At 38.6% G+C, this 25,868-nt stretch overlaps 2 protein-coding genes across 2 annotated transcripts in view; one reads left to right on the top strand and one right to left on the bottom strand.

The window, feature by feature from the left end:
* The first annotated feature begins 3,830 nt into the window (after positions 1–3,830).
* On the top strand, positions 3,831–16,269 carry CD164 (CD164 molecule). Its single transcript, XM_043889984.1, has 6 exons — positions 3,831–4,134; positions 7,159–7,233; positions 8,399–8,470; positions 9,838–9,873; positions 12,638–12,694; positions 13,779–16,269. Exons 1-6 carry the CDS (start codon positions 3,945–3,947, stop codon positions 13,943–13,945), a joined length of 597 nt encoding a protein of 198 aa, XP_043745919.1. The 5' UTR covers positions 3,831–3,944; the 3' UTR covers positions 13,946–16,269.
* A 4,207-nt stretch (positions 16,270–20,476) lies between these two features.
* The window catches only part of LOC122685359, a 185,834-nt gene continuing 180,442 nt past the window's right edge, over positions 20,477–25,868 (bottom strand). Inside the window, exons 47-48 of the mRNA XM_043890064.1 lie at positions 22,353–22,477; positions 20,477–20,615 (exon numbers count right to left, since the gene is read on the bottom strand). Coding sequence (XP_043745999.1) covers positions 20,529–20,615; positions 22,353–22,477 — 212 coding nt within the window. The 3' untranslated portion in view covers positions 20,477–20,528. The remainder of the gene's footprint in view (positions 20,616–22,352; positions 22,478–25,868) is intronic.

A 25,868-nucleotide genomic window follows, 5' to 3' on the forward strand; every position in this document is an offset into this window, starting at 1 on the left:
AGCCTGCCCAGGATTTAAAGCAGTATAGAAATAAAAATAAATGCATCTCATGTGCCAGTCTACAGGGAACCTAGGCTGGGCTCCAAGATTCCTGCACATCCAGGAGTTTTGTATTGTTTGTACCCCAACCTTACATACATTTGTAAAACAAGTAAAAACCCAAACAAAGAAACAAAAAATTCACAACATGTCCTGCTCGATGTAGTTCTGTAGAGGATGCACCCCTAAGTATTGCAGCCACTCAGGAGGGTAGAATAGTTCTCCATGGGTTAAAGTGTAAAGCAGTCTTCTTAGACTTTAATAGGTGTATGTTTTGATCTGTATATGGAAAAAAATGCAGACTGTGATTCAGGAGGTTTGAGGTGAGGCTTGACATTCTGCACTTGTAACAAGTCTTCAAGGGCTATGAATGGCATAGGTTCATGAGCCACACTTTGAGAAGAAAGAGTAAAGCAGTGGTTTGCAACCTAAGCTGCAGAATAAAAACATCGCAGAGCTTTTAAAACTCCTGATACCCAAACTTCACTCCGGACGAAGTAAATCAGTACCCAGGTATCACTGCTTTTCAAAACTTGCTGGTGGATCTTATGTGCAGCCAAGGTTGAGAACAACTGCTATAAAATGTAATGCTTCCCTATGAAACCCTGGAACAATTATCAAAGCAATATCCACAGTCAAAGTGGAGAGCATCTCTAGTATTTTATCTCCAACCCTAATCACAATGTTAACATTAAGAATCTGAATATACAGTTTTAGCTATTAATTTTTGACTTATTACAATCCTTCTCTAAATTTGTTGAAAGTTAGTTAAGGTTTAAAACATGTTAAAACTGTATTATATGCATGTAAATCAATGAAGTTGGAACACTCCCTCACACCATACACAAAAATAAACTCAAAGTGACTCAATGACATGACACCATAAGACTCCTAGTAGAGAACATACACAAAACATTTTCTGACATAAACCGTAGCAATGTTTTCTTAGGTCAGTCTCCCAAGGCAACAGAAATAAAAGCAAAAATAAACAAATGGGACCTAATCAAATATATAAGCTTTCGCAGAGCAAAGGGAGTCATAAACAAAACAAAAAGACAACCTATGAACTGGGAGAAAATATGTGCAAATGAAGCAACTAACAAGGGCTTAGTTTCCAAAATATACGAACAGCTCATACAACTCAATAACAAAAAGAATGAACAACTGCATCAAAAAATGGACAGAAAACCTAAATAGACATTTCCCCAAAGAAGACGCACAGATGGACAACAGGCACCCGAAGAGATATTCAACAATGCTAACTATTAAAGAAACATAAATCAAAACTACAATGAGGTATCACCTCATACCGGCCAGAATGACCATTATTAAAGTCTACAAATAACAAATGCTAGAAAGGGAAAAAAGGGAACTCTCCTACACTGTTGGTGGGAAAGTAAACTGATATAGCCTCTATGGAAATGGTATGGAGGCTCCTTAAGAAACTAAAATTTAACCGTAAGATTCAGCAATCCTACTCCTGTGCATATATAACTGCAGAGAACTGTAACTAGAAAGGATACATGCACCCCACTGTTCACAGCAGCACTATTTACAACAGCCAGGACATGGAAGTAACCTAAATGTCCCCTGACAGAGGAGTAGATAAAGAAGATGTGGTACATAGATATATTAGTACAATGGAATATTACTCAGCCATAAAAAGAATGAAGTAATGCCATTTGCAGCAACATGGATGGACCTAGAAATTATCATACTAAATGACGTCAGGCAAAGACAAATATCATGTGAGATCACTTACATATGGAGTCTAAAAGATTGTACAAATGACGTTATTTACAAAATGAACTCACAGACATAGAAAAGAAACTTATGGTTACCAAAGAGGAAGGGGTTTGGGCAGATAAACTGGCAGTATGGGATTAACACATGCACACTACTACATGTAAAAGAGATAAACAAGAACTTAGTGTATAGCATAGGGAACTATAAAAAATATCTTGTAACAAACTATAATGGAAAAGAATAAAAAACAGATATATACGTATATATGTATAGCTGAATCACTTTGTTCAGTGAAAAAGCACAACGCAGTAAATCAACTAGATTTCAATTTTTAAAAATCCTGTATTTTAGATGCCAGTCCTTGATCTGAAATGGTGAAAAAAACTTTTGAAGTTCTTGATCTAGCTCAACAGATGCCATGTAAAAAAAAAATTAAAAAGAAAAAAAACTGGTGATGCTTTTCTAGTCTTAATTCAAGAAAGTGAAATGTCCCCCTAAAAAGACTAACAAAAATGTGAGGACAAGAGGTAAACACCGAGATGGCAACTTTTAAAACAATGGCCTCCACAGTGAGGTGTGTTCATTTTAGCTTGTAAACAAGACAATCCATCGAGCTATCGGAAGAAAAGAGAATTTATATTTTTAACCTTAAAAATAATAATGGTTGACTAGTGGCCTTCATTTGCTCTAGAGTCAGGTTATGCGCTAAATAAACACCGTGTGAGGGATATCCTAAGAGAAGAGATACCTTTTTTTGTTTGAAGACGGATGAGACCTCACTTACTTGGCTGTACTCTGATGCTTCTCGCCATTGGTTGGATCAGTCAAAAACTGAGTTTCTTGTTTACATCCAAGCAAATCTCCAACTAGCGTAGTTGATGGAACAAAAGTTCATAGTCGTGAGGGTACTGATTGGATTTTACGGTTGGGTTAGGAAAGACTTCAAGTTTAGATTTTTTTTTTTTTAATGCATATGCAGTCTTTTTCGGGGTTTGCATAGCAAAGCAGATCTCACAAAAGCAACTGATGTCCTATTATTTTAAAGGGTTAATGTTTGTAAGAAAATTAGAGGATAAATACAAATAGTTGAAAATAAGAGTTAAATAGAGCTTTTATGACCGAACCTTAACCACTTGATATAAGCATGGCTGCACTGGTAAATATTTTTGTGAGACTGGACATCAGATGGCGCTCATCCTCACTAAAAGGCTGAGCCGTGATAGGCAGTTTGAAACACAGCCCTGAGGCTAAGCAACTGCGCCTTTCGGTCACGTCTCTTGAATCTCGGGTGTTTTCACCTGTAAAGTGGGAGTGGGAACAGACCGGATGAACCTCCAACCCATGCTGTCTTTGATTCTTCGACTACAAAGGTGGCACTGACTAGCTGTTTCTACCACTGGCTGAAATCCTCACGATTTCAGGGTGAGAAAGCGTGACAGAAATAGTGTGCGGCACCGGCCGACTGCTTTCGGTGTTTCAGCCGCTCTCACTACGTGGGCGTCGGAACACAAACTCCTTAAACGCGTGGGGTCTCCATCTCCCTGGGGTGTCCAAACACAAGGTTACTTTCAGCGAAATCGACTTTCAAGGGGTAATGCACGGGTCCTACGAAGGATACCTATGCAAGCACGCTGGGAACGCCAGGGGACAGTAAAAACTCTTGCCGGGGTTCTAAGCGAAACGCTCGGAAACAACTTCCGCCCAGCGCGAATCCGTCCGGGAAGGCGCCGCCCCAGAGGTCACATGGGGCCTAGCAAGTCTTTCGCGAGGATGCCGTCGCCACGTCCTGTAGGTTGTTCCATCTGAGTCGAGGTGGGATCCTTTTCTATTGCAGGAACGAGAAAAGACCGGCCGCGCCCTGTATGGCAACCTGAGGGCAAAGTAAAAAGTTTCCTGTATCTGGCCAGTTTCTTCGATTGGCCAATACAGTCTGCTGAGAGAAAACCTTTCCTCAGTTTCCTCTCGGTTCCTCCATCCCCCCCTCCCAGAGGATTCCACTTGGTATCGCCGGCGCCCCGCCTTCGCACACCGCCCTCATGTGACGCCAGCGCGCTCCCGCTGGGGGAGCGGAGTCTCGGAGGCGGCGCTGCAGTGGACAGAGGGACGGACGCAGCCTAGGGTGTCCCAGCTTTCGCTCTAGCGCCAGCGCGGAGGACGCGATGTCTGGGCTCTCTCGCCCGCTGCTTTTGGCCGTCGGCTGCCTGGCCGCGCTCTGCGTAATCACCGCGGCTAGGAACACCACCCTGGCCCCGAACGTGACTACACCCTCGTCTCCACCGCCCACCACCACGACAGTCCCGGTGTCACCGACGACTCGCACGCCGTCGCCGGTCACCACTCCAGCACCAGGTGGGCGCCGGCCCAACGGGCTTTCTGCGCTCGCCCGCCCGCCAGTCGGGCCGAGCCGCCCTCTCTGTGTGTGGTGCGCGCGGGCCGGGGCGGGCCGCGGTCCGGCAACATGGCGGCCCGTCCGAGTCCGGCTGGGACCGGGCCGAGGTGGCCGCGGTTGCGGAGTGCCCTGGTTGGAAGGGTTGGTGGAGCCTCGGGGGCGCAGGGTTGTTTGCGACCACACAGTGTTCCGCCCCGAGGTGTTGTTTAAAAGCGCCTCGTAATCCCCAGCCTCACTCCGAAGAGAGGACGTGGCTTCCTTCTGCGGTGGCGGCAGTGAGGTTGATTGTGGGGCGAGGCGACCGCCTCCAAAGTTGGCGATGAGACCCAACTCCCTCTCCCCGAGGTTAGTCGTTTGTGTCCACTCGGGCAACACAGGTCGTCTTTTCGAAGGGAGGTTTCTCCCGAAGTTGGCTAAAGAAGGAAAGAGATGCTGGGAGACAAAAATACTCGCTGGTGTCTCAGTCCTGGGTCTGAAAAAATTAGTCGCTTGAGACTTAATTACATAGATTTTGCAGGGTATATCCGAAGTTTGGGCATTTAATTAATTAAAACTTTATACTCGGTGCTGTGTGCAAAGGAGGAAAAGTACCCGTTTGTGTACCCGGTGTTGCGCGTATATCTCTTAGTATTTTAGGCTACACTGGACGATAGGTGGTGAAACCTAGGAGCTGGATGGAGATAAAGTAATTCCACTAGAACCGTGTGTTTAGAGATTGTGAAGCTGACATTGGAACCCAGGTCTATCGATTTTTCAGAACCTTCTGTTAAGCTCTGACTCCATTTGGGGACTGGTTGAAACGTACGCTGAGTCTTGCAGCAGAAAAGTCAATGTCATGACAACACGCGCAACAGAGGGGGAGATAAATTTGAGGTAATAAAGTGAAGACCCTCCCCAGATATTTAAAACTTGGAGTCCAGTTTGATTGCTTATCCTAGATAATGCTGGGTAAGGTGTAACGTTGACCTAAGAATTGCTGCAGTCTAAGAATTTTTACTTTTTTCCCCCCAGGCCGATCTATTTGAAAATATCTTCTCTAGTTTTTGTGTTTTATATGGGTTTAAGTAAAATATATAATGAAAGATTTTAAACGTCTTTTAACGAGGAAAGTAAATTGCAGTACAATACTGGATATTCTAACCGCACTATTTCCAAGATGATAGAGCAGAATTTGTTTTGTGCTCTTTTGGTAGTTTCCTCCTAGAATATTTTTATTTTTTGGTAGGGGGTGTGTGTGTGTTTGAAGAGAGGTTTGGAGATACATTAATTGCATTTGTGTATTTTGAAATGAGTGCAAAGGAGATGATTAGTTTTTTCTGTTAAGTGGTGGGTGGATTAACTGCAGTCTGAAAGGCAGCAGTTTAGTTCATTGTAAGTAACACACTATGCTAACCAAACATTCATCACAAGCACAAAAGATTTTAAACAGCTAGCGTTTTTCAGGTGTATACAAACCCTCTGAACTTATTTCTACTTTGTGACTCTCTTCCTACCCAAAAAAAAGTACGATATTTGTTCCAATTTCTGATAAATATTGAAATGCAATTCCTCTTTGCAGAACTCTTTTTTTAGGCAGGGGGAAAGCAAATGAGAATATTTTTGGAGGCACCTAGCTTCTAGGAAAATGTGTAGAGCCCAGTTCTATAGTCCAGACACTGAGTTGTATTTAGCCTTCTACGATGTTCTGTTTTAGAACTGTGTGGCTTAAATTATTGACAAAGACCATGCTAACTTGTTAAATTTTGTGAATATAGCCCCCTCCAGGTGAGTTGTCTCTTATCCTCTCATGGAAAACCCCGGAAAGCATGGATCATTTGTGAGTTCATGATCTCAGGTTTTTCAGAATAGACATCATCAGAGCTTGGGTTCAACCTATAATAAATCTTTATTACTATTAAAAATTCCAGTTCACATCTGATGTTTGGAGGTGGTGATTTCCCTGTATGTAGCCTTTTTTCCATTATTTTTCTTTTTTAGAAATGCCTCAAGAACCTGAGCATCTGAACCTTTTGCTGTGCACAAAGGGGTTGTTTAGATGGGACCATGAAGTACTGAGCATTACCACTAGCTTGAGCTTTGTCCCCCCTTCTCTTTGAGTTGCCTTCCGGTTTCATAAGTCTTTTATAATGATTGGAAAGAATTTTTGAGTAAACCACTTTATAGGTTTTTTTTTTTTTAATGTGTCTGGTTTAAAAACACATAAGATCTACCCTCTTAATAGCTTTTTTAAAGAATATTTTTATTCTTTATTTTTGACTCTGCGGGGTTGTCCTGGTTGCTAGGTGCCAGCTTTTCTTGTCCCTCCAGCGGAGTGCCTGCCCTGTCTTGGTGGAGTGGCTTCTCTCGTTTCAGAGCACAGACTCCAGGTGTGCCGTTTTGATGCAGGGCTTAGTTGCCCTGTGGTATGTGGGATCTTCCCTGGTCAGGGATGGAACCAGTAACCCCAGCATTGCAAAGCGGATTCCAAACCTCTGGACCTACAGGGAAGCCCTCTTAAGAGATTTTTAAGTGTACTATACCATAATAAACTATAAGCACAGATCTCCAGGAGCTTTCATCTTGTTTGAAACTTTGTACTCACTGAACAGCAAACCTCCTTTTTCCCTTTCCCAGCCCCTGACAACCACCATTTTACTTTCTGCTTCAGACTTTGACTATTTTAGATACTTTATGTAAGTAGAGTCTTTCAGTGTTTGTCCTTCTGTGACCGGATAATTTTATTCATCATAATGTCCTCAAGGTTCATCCATGTTTTAGTGTATAACAGGATTTCTTTTTTTTTTTTAATGGCTGAAGAATAATCTATTGTGTAGCACATTTTTATCCATTCATCTGTGAATGAGTTATAAAGTTTTACCATTTCTCTGAATAAGTAAGTTTGATAGTGTATGCAGTGCTTTTTGTTGTTTAACAAAGGTAAGTAGTACAAACTCGAAATTAGATACCGGTTGATTGATTTTATATGTTTTAACTCCCACCCCTAGATATCTGTGGAAGCCGAAACAGTTGTATTTCCTGTTTTGATGGTAATGCTACCTGCTTTTGGATAGAATGTAAAGGTAAGAATCTTTGGGTTTGCTTTAATTTTGAGAATGCTGTATTGTTTTGTTCTAACATTTTAAAAAATTGCTGCAAGGTATTCTTGAACATTTGGAAATGTAAAACATTTAGGATTTGCAAATCAAATACTTTCCCTTTAAAATATCAGTTGCTTAATACTGCCCCTAAAATCTTTTGTTGTCTCCCATGCTCCCCCCCTTTAATTTCTTAGACTTGATAATTAAGGCTCAATAGCTTTAAAAGGAAGAGAAATTTTAGACCTTTGTGGTTAGGATAAGTGTACTAGTACACTAAAATTAGCCATGAAAGAAAGTTGTGGGATTTTCCCCTGAAAACTGTTGCCCTGAAAAATGTTTGAACCATATTTATCTTCTGCAAATGTAAGATGGTTGAATTTTTTTCTTATTGGTAAAATAATCTCTCAGGTTTCCTTTCTATGTAAAGAAAAATCCAAAGCTACATGGTATTAAACTTTGTTGTTATTCATTGAAAAATTTAAGAGTTCTGGAAATTATATCACTATGTAAGAAAGTTTAAAAACCTCTTTTAAAAATAAGGAATTAGCTTAAGTTTGAATTGAATTAACTTTTTTGTTATATAAGGGTCACTTTTCTTTAGGTCATAAAATGGAATTTAAGAGTGCGCCCCTCTCCTCTTGTATGAGGATCAGCAAGTTGTGGAGATTGGATGCCTTACCATTGAATATGTTGAGGAAAACTTTATCTTACTCTTGCTACACATCTTCCCATCCAGGAAAGTGTAGAAGACTAAAGCAGAGGCCTGGAACAGAGCTGCTGCTCTGGGGCACCTCCCATGTTTACTAAGCCTGTATTAGTTTCTAAGCACCTCTCCCTACTGACTCATCCTCTTGTGAATTCTAGCAACCTTCGTTGTGCCACAGTTCTGAGGTCTGTGTGTTTCTGATTTATCTGTTCAGTATAGTCATGTGGATTTTGGAAGGATGTTTGGAGAGAGTGTAGTATGTTTAAAACAATGGGGAAAAGATAATAATGGAGTATTTGTGGACTTCTAGAGAGTTTGTACTTGAGTTCTATTTTTGGGAGGAACTCTGTAGCATAGTAACAAAGTCAGAGATAACGTAAGTGAGTAATTGATATTCTTTTTTTTTCCTCCATCCCACACCTCCCTCACTCCCCATAACAGGTAAAAGCTACTGTTCAGATAATTCAACAGTTAGTGATTGCAAGGTGGTGAACGCCACAGGATTCTGTTCTGGTAAGTGTTCACTTTGGTATCTGAGAAGAGGAGATGAGAAAATCATTGCCTCAGGAAACCTCTATATTTGGTTTGAAGCATTTCCATAATTCTATCTTGTAAGAAATTTTCATACTCATTGCTTTCAAGCTTGATTTAGTCGTTTGGTGGTACATCATGTGGAATGCTTTAAGTACAGATATCTCTCCTCTACTTTATTTTTCTTTAACCTCTTCCAGATACTCACTGAATTTTAGACCCTTTCTATTTGCATTTTACAGGCTTGAACAACATTGTTCTGTCACTTTCATTATTATGATACTGGTGATTATCACAGTCTACAGCTTAAGTTCGTACTGTGATTAAATGAATCCCTGCTTTATTCATCCATTTTCTGTATTTTAGTTTGAGAGACTTGATGGTTTAACCTTTCATCTTTGCCCAGGAAATAGTTAAAATTCCTGGATGAAAGCTGGTTTTTCTAACAAGATTATAAATTAATGGGAAAGTCAAATTCCTAATTTGGTATATAGATAATAATTAAATAGAATAAAAGATTTTTCTAGAGTAAATAACCTTTCATATCTACCTGTAACTAGTTTCAGTAGTCACTTCTCCTTCCCTTTCCTCACCCCAACTTGAACTTTCTAACTGAAATTCTCCTTAGTATGAGAGCAGTTATACCCTACATAGAGTCCATAATATGGTTTAGGTGATAAATAAATGAACAGTTTTAGTATTTAATGTAATTTTATGATAATATTGCTTAGAAATAAGAGTATAAAATTTTAAAATATGTTAAGGAAAAATTGAATAATTCTATTCATTTGGCCATAAAGGACACAAAACTCCAAATTAAAGTGGTTTGATTGATAGATTAATTAGGCTGTCATGTAAAGGAGATCGGGGCTTGAGTGCAGTTAGCGGGCTAGAGTAGCATCTGCAATCATTAGAGAGCCAGGCTCTTTATATGTTTTTACTGTCATTCCTCCGAAGTGGCTTTGCCCTTATTCTCCAAGGTGAATGCTCATGTTCCAGCCATCAGAATGGTTTTTCTGCCAACAGGAAGAGGAAGGGAACGTGAGAGACCTGTATCTACCTTATAGATGCTTTCTAGCAGTTACACATGGCTGCCTAGCTGCAGGGGAGACTAAAAAATGTTTTTGCAGGGGAGGGTGTCACTAAGAATTGGTGCTGTTTCTAAAGAATGGAGGACCAGTATTGGGACAGAGCAACTATCTGTCTCCTAGGTGGTACTAAAATGAAAAAATAGTAAAAGTACTCAAATGACTGCAGGTTGGGAAACAGTGTTATAGATTATGATATTTTAGCAGTTTTGATTATGATATTTTAGACAGCTTTGACTTACATGTTTGTTTTTTAAATAGTGCCCACTGCCACACCAACGCCAACCAATTCTACAGGTAATACAAGATAATTGACTCTTTTCCTCCTCCTTTGAGGGTTTTTTAAACTTTTGTTGATGAGTAACTTTAGTAATTAATATCTAAAAATCATTAGTTTAATTTTTAAAATGAGTAGACATACTTAGTCTTGGACTGGAATAATTACATTAATGTGTACTGTTGGGGACAGCGACACATAACGATAGTGTTTCACGTTCATTGAATCTGAACAGATTTGTTGTAGTTTTGTACATTGAGTCTGAAAACTGCACTTTGTGGATTTTGTGGAACTCTTAAGGAAATACAGAAGCCTAAAGGAAATTAATTCTTGTCATCCGTAGGTACACCAAAATGTCTTCAGTTCTTCAGAACTAACTAAATATATTTATATATATAGATTCCTAATAAATACACTTACTAGGAAATTGGTTAATGTGCCCATGCACATTTGAATTGCCTTCTTACTGCACACATAGTTGTATGCACTTTACCCATCTACTCTTAGTTGAATAGGTCATCTTTCATTCTCCGTGCAGTGAATATCTTCCAGGAAAATACTTGCTGTCATCTCTGGTAGGATTGATTGAAACAGCATTCTGGGTGAGAGGATATGATTATCTTAAGGCTCTTAATACTGATTGCTTTCCAGAAACCAGGAAGTTTTTAAACCACACCTTCAAAAGCATTCCCCGGTGGCTCAACTGGTAAAGAATACGCCTGCAATGCGGGAGACCTGGGTTCGAGCCCTGGGTTGAGAAGATCCCTGGAGAAGGGAACAGCTACCCACTCCAGTATTCTGGCCTGGAGAATTCCATGGACTGTATAGTCCATGGGGTTACAAAGGAGTCGAACATGACTGAGTGACTTTCACTTCACTTCAACAGCATTAAATATTATCTCATTGTATAAATTTTTACCGGTTTAATAGAGTAAATAAAAACGTCTACTCCAGGACAAGTACTGGGTGTTAGAAGATAGGGATATAGGAACAGAAGTAAGACAGTATTTTGTCTCTTGTAGGAACTATGAAAGGTCAGGAAGCACAGTGTGTTGGGGGGTTTGTAGGAAGGTGTGTGTGTTGATGTGTGGTGACAACTTCCTGGGGATGTTGACAGACTGAGTCTTGAAGTTACCTGGTAAAATAAGAGGGGAACTTCCCAAGTAGAGCAGGGCAGACAGCACATGTGAAGGAGAGGTGACAGAGTGTAATATAATACAGGCAGGGAATTGCATTTGGAGGATCCAGGAACAAGATGAGAACAAGTAAAGCACGACAGTCAACAGGTCAAGAGCCAGACTGAGAAGTGCCATTGTATGCCTTGCTGGTATGTTTGAAGCATGTAGATCATATGATGAGATTTGCATTATAATAACTTATTCTGTGTAGAGAGGCTTTTGGAAAGAGGCAAGATTGAACACCAGTGGGGTATTCTGTTGTGGTAATTCTAGAGAACTATTTTAAAAAATGAGGGCAACTTCTACAAGTTTCTAAAAATTAAACCTCATAGCTCTGTCTTCATTGATTATGTAGTGGGCTTCTAGTGCTTCAGAGATTGAAACCAGTGCAAGTTAAAAAATAATTTTTTTGCCATGTTCAGAGGGTGAATAGTGAGAAACAAATGGCAAATTTGCGAATTTTTTCTGCCAGTGTTGTCAGACAAAATCAGTAATAGTATTTTAGTATTGTACAGGATTTGGTACATGTTTAATTTATAAAGTATATTTTTTTGTGGTTTCACAGAAGGTACAAGCAAGGAAAACTTTGAACGGGATTATGAGTTAAAATAACCATACCCTCTAATCTAGGAAATCTGTATAAGAATCTGTCCTATCAGAGAGGAGATCAAATATTTCGCTGTGAGATGTACATAGCTTGGAGAAATGAAAGATGACCTAACTGTCTGACCAAGAGTGGGACCACAGTGCTTACAATGAAAGAGAAAGGAGTATAAATAAGTGTGAACACATCACAGTGTTTACTAATGTTTATTGGTAGTATTGATACTGTCTGAAGTCTCTTTTAACATAGTGCTGTAGTTCCTAAAATGTATTTACATTCAAATTTATTCTTCTCATGAGTGTGCATTTCTTTAGAGACACTAGCAGATAATTATTTGAACTCATGCGCTACAGTAGAGGAGAGCTTACCCTTGGGTTCTTAACATCATTTAGATGAGGGAAATTAGGGCCTCAGGGCACCTGTTCTTATAAATAAAATTTTTTGGAACACAGCCATGTGGATTCATCTGCTTGTTGTCTTTGCCTGCTTGTGTATTACACAGTGCACAAAGTCTAAAATGTTTATTGTCTGCCTCGTTAAGAAAAGTTTGCCAAACCCCTGAAATGAACATAAATCTTGGTATCTACTTTAAGAAATACTGAATTGTATTTGTTTCTTACCATGACTTACTAAGTTAATGGTTTTTGTCTTAGAAGCAAGATTATTGAGAAAGAAGCAATAGTTCCCTCACCTAAATTTTGCCCACTTGTGTGTCTTTTTGCAAACTGTATCCAGGTGTATATATAAATTTTTATACTTATATATGTACATAGATGTTAACATAGATACAACTTTATGATTGCTTAATGTTTTAGAATACATTTCAAAGCTGATGTTCTGAATATGTAGATATGTTAGTAAACCATTAACTGAGATTTGACCTTTATTCTGTTAAAAAAACAAAAAACTGGAAGCATGTTGAAACGGTAGTTATGTTTTTAGAAGATAGATGCTAGATAATTGAGAAATTTAAGTTTTTAATACATTTCATTCGCATTCCAGCTAAAACCACAACTCTGCCGTCCACTACTACAACTTCCACCACAGCTACTACATCAGGTAATTGTGGTTTTTAAAACTAACAGTGAGATGGGATGTGTGTGCAGTGTTAGCTTTTGCTATTTATTATCACTTGCCAATTTTATTCTTAAATAGTTAGGAACTGAAATTCGCCTCTTAGATTTGGAAGACCAAGGTAGTAGGCTGTTAAAGCAATAAAGATAGGTTTGCTGAGAGTCCTCTAATACATTTTAAAATTGTAATCACATTTGGCGTGACATGTTATAATTAAACGGTAATGGTTTTCCAAAACCCTTTAGTACAATCTGTAGGTAAAATCTAATTTCTTATAACTTAAAAATTAAATACTGATTACTGTTAGAGATTGGTTGTGTGCTGTATTAGACCGTGTCAATTTGAAGATAATATAGCCATCCTTTTTACTTTTAGGTCTAAAAAGCCGAGATAACTACCAAATGTACACCTCATTCATATTTCTTACCATTTCTTATAATTCCTTTATAACTTTTGATAGTATGTGTGAAAATAAAGTTTATTAACTAGTGTTTTTACATGTTATTAACTAAGTCATATTTAAGTTATGCCACAGGACACTGTAGATACACAGGTTAGGAACCCTTCCCCCCAGCCATATTTATAATACTGAAAATTTTGACTCTGTGAATTTTTTTGGCTTTATTAAGGTTATTTTTGTAATTTGAAAACCTGTAATCAAATTTTCATTAACCTTTTATAAATTTAGAAAAATGCAAAGTATGAATTTTAAACACAAATAGTAATATTTACTCTAGCAATTTAAGCTATGTAGTCTGAAGAAACTGCAAATTTTAAAAGTGCTTGATATGTTCACAGGGCGTACTGTGCCAAGAGAATAAATTTTCGTTTTCATATTTGAAATTATGTTAGCACCATTGGCAACTTGATGTTGTTGGATAGAATGAAGAATGGGATTGATAAGTGGTTGTCTTCCTCAATTAGGAAGCTGTTGACATAAGAGGAAATACTTTATAGAAACACATGGCAAAAAAGAGGCTCAGATGAGTCTTGAAATTATCACAGAGGATCACGAGACTTACTAAGTATTTTACTAAGTATTGTTATTTCTGTTATCTCATTTAACCAGGTACAACTAATACCACTTTAACTCCAACTACACAACCTATGCGGAAGTCTACCTTTGACGCAGCCAGTTTCATTGGAGGAATTGTCCTTGTCTTGGGTGTGCAGGCTGTAATTTTCTTTCTCTATAAATTCTGCAAATCTAAAGAACGAAACTACCACACTCTGTAAAGAGACCCACTAAGTTAACGAGGACTGGCGTGTAACTCACTGAAACCAAAATATTATCTTTCAAGATGTCCCACATGGAAGACGCTATTCTAGGATCTTTAATTTTTCAAAGGATGCATATAGGAGCATCACCCTTGAAGAAAAATCAGTTAAATCATTTTGCTCAATGGGAATATTTAAAATATGCTGCATGAATCCTTGTGGCTGTCTTCTTTTATTTTGAATGGCTGCTGCTGTGGGATTATGTTCTCTCTTCTTGACATGCCAAATGTAACTGTAAGTGATGGAAAACATTGTCCTGCGCAGACAACCTCATGACTCTTTTGGCAATTTAAATGTAGTCATTTTAAGCCTGAAAGTTGCATTATTTTCATCCTAACTCAGGATGTAGTTTAGTGACCAGAATTGAGAAGAATGTGCCAAATGAGCATCAATCAGGTGGATTTTTGGCTATCATTTCAAAAGTGGAATAAATTTATAAATTTAGTATCCTTAGAGTAAAATTTTGTGCTTGATAACAGTTATTTTTTCTACATTAGAAAAAAGATGCCACACAGGGAATTACATTCCAGATTTAAAGAAATGAGAGGATACAAAACATGAAAAGTATAGCAGGTTATTGTTCATACTTGTAAAGCACCTTATATCATTGAGAAAGAACAGTGCCTTAAAAGACAGACTGAAAGGTAGACTGTAAACTTTTAAAATGTTGGTGATTTGTTCTTTTACGTTAATGAAGGGAAAAGTTGGTCTGAGGATGTAACTGTTGATGTGAGCAGTAGTAAACCTGCTTTTAGATACCACACTGTTAGTATTTAATTGAAAACTTACCTACTTTATTTCAAGCCTGAGTAACTTAAATGATGTTCTACAGAGTCGAAAGCCTTCATCTATTGGACCTCCCACCATTTTTGTTATGGCTGTTAAAAAGTGTAAAGTTGATTTAATTATGTTTTCCTTTGTACTTCAAAAAGGTATCCTAACACTGTTGTACCTTAAAAGGATTTCCACTGAGCTTTCTTGAAAAGTAACTTCTGTAAGGCAAGGAAGAAATAAGTTGTTTTAGAATCATTTACTAACTCTTTAAATGAGACAGTCATTTTAAGTTTTGAGATAGCAAATGTGAGCAGTATAATTGCAGAAAAAATTTTAGTTGATCAGATGACTAAATTTTTATTGATAATTGCCCTGGATAAACAGATTGAACTTTTTGTTTCTCTTCTCCCAGCGTTTCTTCTTAAGTTTTGATTCCTGTTGTAGGAAAAGCATGTGTACTTTTATTTTTTAGTTTCCTCATGAAGCACTAGTTTTTTTCAGGTTGAGGGATATTTCTTCCCTGCCTTTGACGCATTGGATTAGTTCAGGGGCTTAAATCAGTTTAAAATGAACTTTTGCTTTTCTAGGTCATTAAGATGTTTTGTTTTAGTTTCTTTAGCCTGTAGTGGCCGATTTTAGTACTGGTTTTCAATATTTTATAGTAAAAGACAAGTTGCTTTGGTCCATTTCATAAGCCAGAATTCCTTATATTTAGATAATTAAAGGTTCTTAAAATGAAGATTTACTGTTTCTTTGTTACTTGCTGGTACAGCTAAAGTTTGTTTTACTTGCACATTTGTACATATACCTAATGTTTTCAAGTGCCTTAATTGTTTAAAATCTCTGGCTTCAAAGGTTTTTGGGAAAAGGTAGGCTTACCTCACATTTTTGTGTTTCCCTCAGTAGTGATATTCTAGGTACCTCACAAAAATTTTTATTATGGTGCCATAGCTGTTAGCTTTTAGTGATTGCTTTAAGATACAAAATTGAGTTGAAAATACACAATTTCCATTCTCCCAAAGGGGTAAAAATTAGCTACAGTGGTGTAATTGTCATTTACTTAGATACAAATACTTGCCACACATTAATGTTAATGCTATAGCTATTTCTGTGAAAATGTAGCTGATGAAGCCTCTCATCTTCTGTAGTTTTGAATACTGCTCTAACAGAATCATAATATGGAATTAGATTTTACAAGAAGAGCTCTTACAGTGAACTCACAGCCTTTTCCCCTCTTTAGCAGTTTAGTATCTTGAGCCATTAATGATTTGGGTTGTTTTTTTTTTTAATCCAGAAGGTATATAGAAACATTTTCAGATTTTTCACAGGATTTGTTCATGCAGATTGTAATTCTGTTAAAATCCTGTACCTTACCTTACAGATAATTGTTGCACAGGCAGACACTGCTGTATTTAGAAATTTCTATTTCAGTTCATTAAAAACTGCAAAACCAATCTGTATCATGTACCAAACCAATCTAAAATAAATCTACATGTTTATTGGGTTAATCTGCTTTTTTTTTGTTATTAACTAAAGTGTGCGTTTATATTTTGACTATGAAATTTAATGCTATGAGTTTACCTCAGTGTTGTTGGAAATGGCTTGTCTACTCAGTGTTTCCTGCTCCTCAAGACCAGCAGATAGTGGCTAAGGGATGTCTTTATCAGTGGAGAACGGAGCCTTGGAAAGGATAGTTGGAGGGAGGACTTGATTTGCCTTGCTACTGACAAAAAAAGTTGATCTTCCTCAAATAGAAATCATCTACTTATGTGCTAGTTTACCAAGTATTTATGAGAATACCATCTGTTGTTAGATATCTGAAAGCTTGTTTGTGACTTTCTGCCTTATTCAGATTGCATGTAAAGTAAAATTGGGTTTCTGTTCAGAGTCTTTGGTATAAATATTTAGTACCAAGCCACATGCTGGTATGTGAAATTTGATTCTGTAGGTCCATGTTTTGGGCAAAATTACATTCTATATGAAATTGCAGAACTTGGACTAAAAAGAGAGAATAAATACTCTTCTATCAGCCTTAAAGCCCAGAAGAGTGGACTGAAGACTCCTAGAACATTGCTAAAGACAAACTTATTTTGATGAGCATGGTGTTCACAGTAGGTAGGGTGTTTGTTTTTTTTTTAATGTTTTAATGATTAAAGTCCTGTGTATTTACCCATGTAGTAACTATCCCTGTGCTCTTCCTTAATTTGCATAGATAACATGTTGCTGCTGGTATTCACCATCTGCCTAAAGGATGTCTTTTAACCTTCAACACTTCTAGTTTTGTTGGTACAGATCCTGGTTATGAGTTCTTAAGAGTTTTTGTGTGCTTTCATTTTTGAATGATTTCATTGGATATAGAGTTCTAGGTTGACATTTTTGCTTTTAGCCCTTTAATGATGTTGATCCAGCATCTCACATGCATTGTGTCCTATGAGAAATCTCATCTTTATCTTTTGTTCCTCAGTACATGTGTTTCTTTTCCTCTTGCTTTTACAAGATTTTTCTTCTTATCACTTATTTTGAGCATTTTGATTGTAGTGTGCTATGCTGTAGTCTGTCTGGTCAAAACTATGGTTTTTCCAGTAGTCATGTATGGATGTGAGAGTTGCACTATAAAGAAAGCTAAGCGCTGAAGAATTGATGCTTTTGAACTGTGGTGTTGGAGAAGACTCTTGAGAGTCCCTTGGACTGCAAGGAGATCCAGCCAGTCCATCCTAAAGGAAATCAGTCCTGAATATTCATCGGGAGGACTGATGCTGAAGCTGAAATTCCAATACTTTGGCCACCTGATGAGAAGAACTGACTCATTGGAAAAGACCCTGATGCTGGGAAAGATTGAGGGCAGGAGGAGAAGGGGACGACAAAGGATGAGATGGTTGGATGTTATCACCTACTCCATGGACATGAGTTTGAGCAAGCTCCAGGAGTTGGTGATGGACAGGAATCCTGGCATGCTGCCGTCCATGGGGTTGCAATGAGTCTGACACGACTGAGCTGAACTGAACTGATGCTGTTTTGTTTCCTGTGATTGAGGTTTGTTGAGTGTCTTGGATTTGTGGTTTTTCAAAAGATTTGGAAAGCTTTCAGCTATTATTTTTTCAGCTTTTTCTGTCCTTTCCATTCTCTGTGTTGGGGACTTCAGTTCCACAGAGGCTGCTAGAAGGTGACTTAAAATTTACCCATGCACTGTTTTGGTTTTTAAAAAATCTTTTTCTGCTTTGTGTCAGATTATTACTATCTTTAAATTCACTAATACTTTCTTTCACTATGTTTAATCTATTGTTACTGTTACTTGGTGTCTTTTCACTTCAGGTGTCTTCATTTTTAAAAGTTTAAAAGTTCATTTTGGTTTTTTATATTTCCACATATTCCAGCTTTACCTTTTGAACATGTAACAATTTTTAACATCTGGGTCAGTTTCTGTTGATTTTTTTTCTCACTATAGGTCATAACTTTGCTGTTTCTTTGTATGCTTGGTAGTTTCTTATTGCATGCCAGATGTGAATTTTAACTTCTTTGGTGCTGGTTATTTTTGTTCTGGGACATAGTTAAATTTCTTGACAGCAGTTGGCTCCTGTCAGATCTTGCTTTTTAAGTTTTGTTAAGAGAGCAGAACATTTGTCCTAGGATTAATTGTTACCCAGTTCTGCACTGGCTAATTATCTACCCAGTGCTCCCTGGATTAAGAGGCTTTCTGGTCTGGGTTAGTGGAAACAGCCTCTATTCCTAGCCTTGTGTGCGTTCCAGGTACTATTTCCTCTAAACCTTCCCCCCGCCTTGGATAGCTTCCTCGTGTACCTGTCCTGACCAGTACTTGTTGAATACTTGAGGGGTACCTTCTGCAGGTCTCTGGAGTTCTCCTTTGTGTAGTTCTCTTCATGGTCCTCTGCCCTGGGAACTCTATCTGCTTTCATCTCCCTTAACTCTCAGCTCCGTCTCCTCATCTCAGGAAAGTCCACTGACCTCTGCCTAGGTGTTGCCTTCCTGCATCATGGCTTAGAAATTCAAGGCAGTAAGCTGGGTTGGTGGTTTCCTATTTTTCAAGGATCAGTGTCCTTTGGCTGAAGTCCAGTGTGTTGAAAATCACTGTTTAAAGTCTTCATTTTTAATTATTTAAGTAACAAATACATATTCTTTTTTTCTTCTTAAACTATTACAGGTAAACTATTACTGCTTTGATCATCCCAGCTCCTTCCCCATCTTTGTCCTTCTCCGCTTTCCAGAGATAATTACTAGAACTGGTTTGGTGGTAAACTGTCCCCCTCAGCGTTTATATACACACAACTAAACATACCTTTAGAAAATACATAATGGTGGGTTTTTATTTTAGTATTATCCTGCAACTTTTTTTCACTCATTAGCTATGCCAATTTCCTAAATTCTCTGTTGGTGTATGTAGTATGACTATTGTAAGTATCTACCTACTGAAGAACAATTAAGTTGTTTGTAATTTGTAGATTTTACTGTTTCCTAAAGTATATCTTGGTACCTGCCACCTTGCTTATATGTGTGAATGTTTCTCTAGAGCACACAAAAGTGGACACCTGCGCCCAGGGTTTCCACTTTGAAAATTTTAACACACTGAGATTGCCTTCCATTTCCTGCCAGCAGATCAGAATGTTTTCTTTGTCCTTCCACTTACTATTACCACTTGTTATTTCATCACTACCCTTGTGCATCACTACCCTCCTGTGCTTATATCCACACTTCATTGGAGAGGATGTGGCCAAGGCTGAATAGTAGAGTTCACTGAAGCTGTGAAGGGTGGGGTGGTGGGGCGGGGGCAGGGGAGGAGCCCCTTCACAGGAGGTGCTATGCCAGTGGTGCTCCACCAGGAAGCTGCGTGCACCACTGGAGTTGGCCACGGCAAAAGCTGCAGGTGCCTGCCTAGGTGAGGAGTCCCGAACCCAAGAGAAACCCTTCTTCCTCCAGCACCCTCTACTGCCAAAGCTTAACATCCTGCCTGGTGGTAAAGAAGACATGTATGCAGGGTCCAGGTTCATTACTTGATAGAAGACAAGAGTTAATTTGGACCTGAGAAACTTAAGTGGTCTTACTTGGTCATGCTGATTTTTTAGTTTTGATCTCAGTCATCAACCTTCCTTTTTTTATGTTCTTTCAGAAATAAATTTGCATGTGCATGTGTGTGTGCATTTAGATATTTAATATATGTTTATGTCTGTAAAATATGTTTCTCTGATCTGTTCCATTTATCTATTTATTGATGTTTATTCCTTTACCCAAGATAAATTTTCCTGTCTCAACAAAAAGACTTGGATTAGGACTTTACAAAAATCTGAAGAGGGTTTTGCTGTTTGTAGGAAGAATAAAAAGACTTGAGAGAATGGTGTTCTTAAGTGAAACAAATAGAAATAAGTGCTTTAGATTTACTTAGATTAGTCTCTGACCTGGTTTTTCACTTGTTAATAAATACTGTCTGGCCAGCAATGCCCTCTCTCTTGGCTCTCCCACCTAATCAGTAACTCTAGAACCCATATTAAGAGGCTGCTGGTTGACCAGAGGCAAGGCCTAGGATGTAGAAATGCAAATCAACTATTAAAATTTAGGGTCAAATCCTACTTCACTTGGGACATTCACAATATAATCTCAGTCCTTCCATACAATCTTCACATATGGTAAAATTTAGATAAAAGGCTTAATGGAATTTAGAATCATTTTTATTCATTCAAATTCTTACAGAAATAAAACTTGGAAAAAGGCTATATGATTACCAATCAGGTCTAAATGGGATTCTGGATGGAGCTGTTTAAACTTGAAAAGCTGAAAGTTGAACAGTATCTGCCACATTGGGTAGGAAGACATCGTCAGTTCTTTTTTTGTGTTTAATAGGTACCTGCAAAATAATAAGTAGGTATTAGAGCCTTTTTAAAAAGGTGATGACTAATAATTATAGCATCATTACAAGTCACTAATGAGACCTAGATCATTGGTTCAGTCTGGGTTAAACTAGTGTGCCTTGTCATACATATTTTGCCTCTTGTTTATAAAGGAAACTAGTCAGGGATGAATCCATTAATGGAGAGTCATATCCAGCTAAGGAAGGAAAGATATATTTGGAGAAATCAATAAATTCCTTAATGTTTTATCATTTATGTTAGTGCAGTGCTACTTTTAAAAGAAGATCAGTGGTGGTCTTATATTTCAGCCCTCTATAAATTCCTCCCAGTCTGTATTTATCCGACTTGTCTCATAGACCTTGTTTAAGAAGTCAGACCTTAGATAGATTTGAAGAGGTTCCAGGTGATTCTGTGGCTTTCCTGGACCTCTGGCTTTTTGCCTGTGGTCTCTACTATACACAAGCCAATGGGCCCATAAGACACTTCCTTACTTATTACAGTTTATTTATTTAATAGGGTAATGTAGGCAACAATTGGTCTTAGACCATCACCCTTCTAAATCTGAAACCTAGTGCATCTCCGCTAATGTACTTAGCTCCTTAGCAACTTGCTCAACCATAAGAGTCGTGATCAGCAACCTGCCCCATAAGGAACGTTTGTTTTGGGGAGTGAAATGGGGATAGAGTAAAGCTTAAAAGCCATTGTGGTCCCATACAGGTCAACAGAACATCGCTTCCTTTTGGAAAGGGCTTTTGCAGAAGCAAATACACATGTAGTAGAATGTCACCTTTTGGTGAAAGATGACTGCACAGAGATTGGTGGGTCAAGCAAAAGGCAGGCATTGATGATGTGGCCTTACTTGGTCAAGGTTCTCAGTGGGGTATGTTCCTGACCTGCTTCTTCCCTCTCTGTGTGTCTCCCTTTAACTGTATGTCTGGAAATACTGCAACAAACTTTTGGTCCAATAACTAGACCATTGGCTTCAAAAGAGGCCTTAGGATGGCATATTTTCTGACAATGATCATATTTTTTCCTCTTAACTTTTCTCAAGGTAAGAGGAGAGGAATTCTTAAGTGTGATGATTAGATATATACCTCTCTGGAGGGAATTCTGAAAAACAATGGAGCAAAGAGTGTAATACTTATTAAAGCAGCATAGAGAAGGTTGTGAAAGAGGATTCAAATGGTGTCTTACATGAACTAAGAGGTGAAACAGTTAAAGAAAAATTCTTCAAATATGTGCTATACTTCAACCTAACCTGCATTCCAAGCATTTCTCACATGTTTTAAGGCTGACTTCTGAAATTATTTCTGCTGCCAGGGAACGCAAAGGCTGTGGCACTGCTAGTTAATTACTGTAGATGATTGGGAAAAAAAAAATTGAGAGACCATGTCCAGGTGTTGTACTGACTTTCACACCCATTTACTGAATTTAATTGAGTAAGTGTTTTTGGGCTTGTTTCAGCATTAGAATTTTATTATTGAGGAGTGATGCCATCAAGCTAGCAGAATAGGAAACCCTAGACCCTCCTTCCTGCAGGAACACATTGATTCAGCAATAATTCATGGACAAATTCCCTTAGTGAGAAACCCAGAATATTATTTTCTAAGATCCAACCATTGAGATAAGATCTTGATACACAATTTTTAATGTAATTTTGAAGTGACCCTAAATCCATGATTTCATATTTATATTTTTCATTGTTTCATATAATCAAATTTATCATTACTTACAGTCTTTGGCCTTTGAATCCTTGTTATTTTGCTGCCCATGAGTTGAGTCTTTAAAAGGTGTTGCTGGGTGTATCTGGATGATGTGGAAGCAGAACTTAGGGAGTAGTGAGCTTGGGACATAAGGCCTGTAATGTGAAAAATGCTAAATTATATCTCTGCAATGTACAGGTCTAGGTTTAATTCATAAAATTTCAGAGCTTAAAATGGGTATCTGATTCAGCTTCATCTGTTTTGAGTGAAGATGTCAAAACATGAATAGTGTCTTTTGCCTGAGCGTCTATGACCAAGTGAAAGAGATGATGGGTTACTTGAACCTGTGGGTAGAAGTAGACAAACTGAGATATTCACATTAATAGGACTTGGTAATTAGTTGGGTTTGCAGGGTAAGGAAGAATAGCTTTCCGATTTCTGGCTCAAGCAACTGATCAGATATTAATTTTATGGTGGATTTTATGCTAATGGCACATACATGCTCAACAAGTCATTGTTCACTGCAAGATCAGGATAGATGGGTGGGAAATATGAATGTATAAAGATTAGCTCAAGGCCCCTGAGATGATAGAAGCCCATGGGATGCTGATCACAGTGATTGTCCCAGGGAGGAAAAGGAACACCTTTTCCATTTTAACAGGAAGGAAGGAGAAGCAGCTGAGTTTAGGTTTAGTTAGGCCAGGGACAAGAAGTAGAGGGAGTTCCCATCTGATAGGGGAGGAGTAGGACAGTGCAGAGACCATGGAGATTTAAAATAGTTGCTGTATTATAATTTTTTATAAAGTATAATCTCTAAAAATACTGAATCATTATGTTGTATATCTGAAGCTAACATACTGTAAATAATACTTCAAATTAAGAATAAATAAGATAAACTAGTTGCTGTGAAGAGGAGGAGAGAGTGAGCTGACCTTCCTGTCAGCTCCATGAGAACATGTGAGCTGGGCCTAAGCCTACCAGGCATCTCAGTCTCTGGCTTCGGTGCTTTGTTCAAAATTGGTCACATGACCTGAGTCAGCCCAGTCCCTTCCCCATTCCCCACTCCTGCCATGTGAGCTTGAACGGAGGACGGAAGCTACAGAGGTGGCAGACATCTTGCCTCCCAAGGGGCTCTACTTCCTGTCTGCTCCCAGCATGCTCAGGGCCCAGAGATGCAGAGAGAAGTCAGTCCTCAAGAAACAAGCCTTGATCAAGCCCGCATGAATCAGTGGAACAGAATAGAGCCCAGGAATAGACTCATGCATCCATGATCAGTTAATCTTTGACAAAGGAGGAAAGAATATACATGGAGAAAAGAGAATCTTTTCAGAAAGTGGTGGTGGGAGAGCTGGACAACTACATATAAATCAATGAAGTTATTAGAACACTCCCTCACACCATACACAAAAATAAAATGGCTTAAAGATTTAAATACAAGACATGACACCATAAAACTCCCAGAAGAGAACATAGTCAAACATTCTCCGAAATTGTAGCAATGTTTTCTTAGGTCAGTCTTCCAAGGCAACAGAAATAAAAATAAACCAATAGAACCTAATCAAACTTTAAGTTTTTGCAGAGCAAAAGAAACCATAAAACAGACAACCTACAAACTGAGAGAAAATATTTGCAAATGGGTATGATTGACAAGGAAGGGCTTAATTTCCAAAATATACAAACAGCTCATACACTCAATGACAAAAAACCAACCCAATAAAAAAAATGGGCAGAAGACCTAAATAGACATTTCTCCAAAGAAGACACACAGGTGACCAACAAATACATGAAAAGATACTCCACATTGCTAATTATTAGAGAAATACAAATCAAAATTACACTGAGGTATTATACTAGTCAGAATGGCCACTGTCAAAAAGTCTATAAATAATAAATGCTGGAGAGGGTATGGAGAAAAGGGAACCCTCCTACACTATTGATGGAAATGTAAATTGGTACAGACACTATGGGAAACAGTATGGAGGATCCTTGAAAAGCTAAAAATAGTTGCCACATGATCCAGCAATTCCACTCCTGGGCATATACACAGAGAAAACTATAATTTGAAAAGATAGCATAGCAAGCAGTATTTACAACAGCCAAGAATGAAGGCAATCTAAGTGCTCATCAACAGATGAGTGGATAAAGAAGATGTGGTGTATATGTATATACTACAATGAAAGACTACTCAGTTATTAATAAGATTCTTGCATCTTCCCATACATAGAGAAACACTAAAATCATTAACTTGTTTTTTTGTGATTTGCAGTACTGTTATAATGTTCAAATACATGATTTTTTTTCAGCAAAAACTCTAGTAAGCTCCTCAAATAAACCTTAATCACAACTCTCAGGTTGTGCATTTCTTCCTCAACAGACAACGTGTAGAAAGTCCTGAGCAAACCCCCTCCCGTCACTGCAGAAGGGGACAGATGGGGGCTGAGACCTGCGAGTAACTTCTACCTCTGCTTCCTGAAAAAGAGGCTTCTCTTTCATTCCTGCTGCATTCCTATCCTGGTAATTAGGGTTCTCCCCATGTGCCTCCTGCCTGACTCTGGTCCTCCTATGTAAATGCGCAGGTCTTAGAGGACACAGATGGCAGTGTGATTGGACGTGTTAACTCAGAGAAGGATTTAAAAGATGTTTGGCTAGGCTGGAGGCATATGGAGGCAGAGGGGAAAGGGAGAAACAGAAAACCCCAGGTAGTCTGTAGAGGATAGTGGAAGGTACAGAATCACTCAGGGTGATTGGTCAAAATAGGGCCCTTGGGTGCTCTTGACACTCTTCCTCTTTGGATCTGGGCTTGGGTGGGGGACGCCAGTCCCACTGTTAGGGCCCAGGCTGCAGGCATGGGCAGGGAGGGGGTACCCTTGGGCTTTACCAACAAGTCCAGCCTTTTTCTTAGAAAACCTAAACTATCTTGACCTTTGAAAATGATCTTTCTGCTTCTGACAGTGTTTGCTCACATCATTCACACCACTGTAAGTGGCCAAAAGAAAACAGAGATAACGGAGGACACACATGTATGAAAGTATAATAACAAACATTTGCACAATGACCTAGTGTTACTACACTCTGTGACAGACACCCACTGTTTCATAGAGTCCTCAGAATTCATTTTTGAGGTGGGTATTTTACAGAGAGGTGAATTAACCTGTCCAGGGTCACACAGCTAGCAGTGACAGAGGCAGGATTTGAACCTTCGCTGTCTTATTTCAAAGTCCATATTGTCAACCACCAGGCTGGGCTATGGAACAGAAAGGAAAGGCCCAGCTGACGTTAATAATAGGCTGATTGTAGCTGTTGATTGGGTAATATTTTTGATAGACCTAGAAGAGAACTTGGAATTTATTTAGTCCTCATCTTACAGAAGAGGAAGCTAGTTTAGAGACATCCCAGGTTCTGGCCTCCATTCCATTGCTGCTCACTGACTGTGTTGTCCAGAATGCTGTTTTGATTGCCATTTCCATAGGACTCCTCAAACCCCTAAGACCCAAGAATCATAATGTACTTTATGAATAACATCTGAGAAATGTGGTCACTAGTATC

The sequence above is a fragment of the Cervus elaphus genome, chromosome 28, assembly GCF_910594005.1.
Source record: "Cervus elaphus chromosome 28, mCerEla1.1, whole genome shotgun sequence".
Taxonomy (NCBI): domain Eukaryota; kingdom Metazoa; phylum Chordata; class Mammalia; order Artiodactyla; family Cervidae; genus Cervus; species Cervus elaphus.

Coding starts and splice junctions, on each gene's coding strand:
- CD164 (XM_043889984.1), top strand. CDS start 3,945: ATGTCTGGGCTCTCTCGCCCGCTGCTTTTGGCCGTCGGCTGCCTGGCC. Junction 7,234..8,398: donor CTTTTGGATAGAATGTAAAG/GTAAGAATCTTT, acceptor TCCCCATAACAG/GTAAAAGCTACTGTTCAGAT. Junction 12,695..13,778: donor CACCACAGCTACTACATCAG/GTAATTGTGGTT, acceptor TCATTTAACCAG/GTACAACTAATACCACTTTA.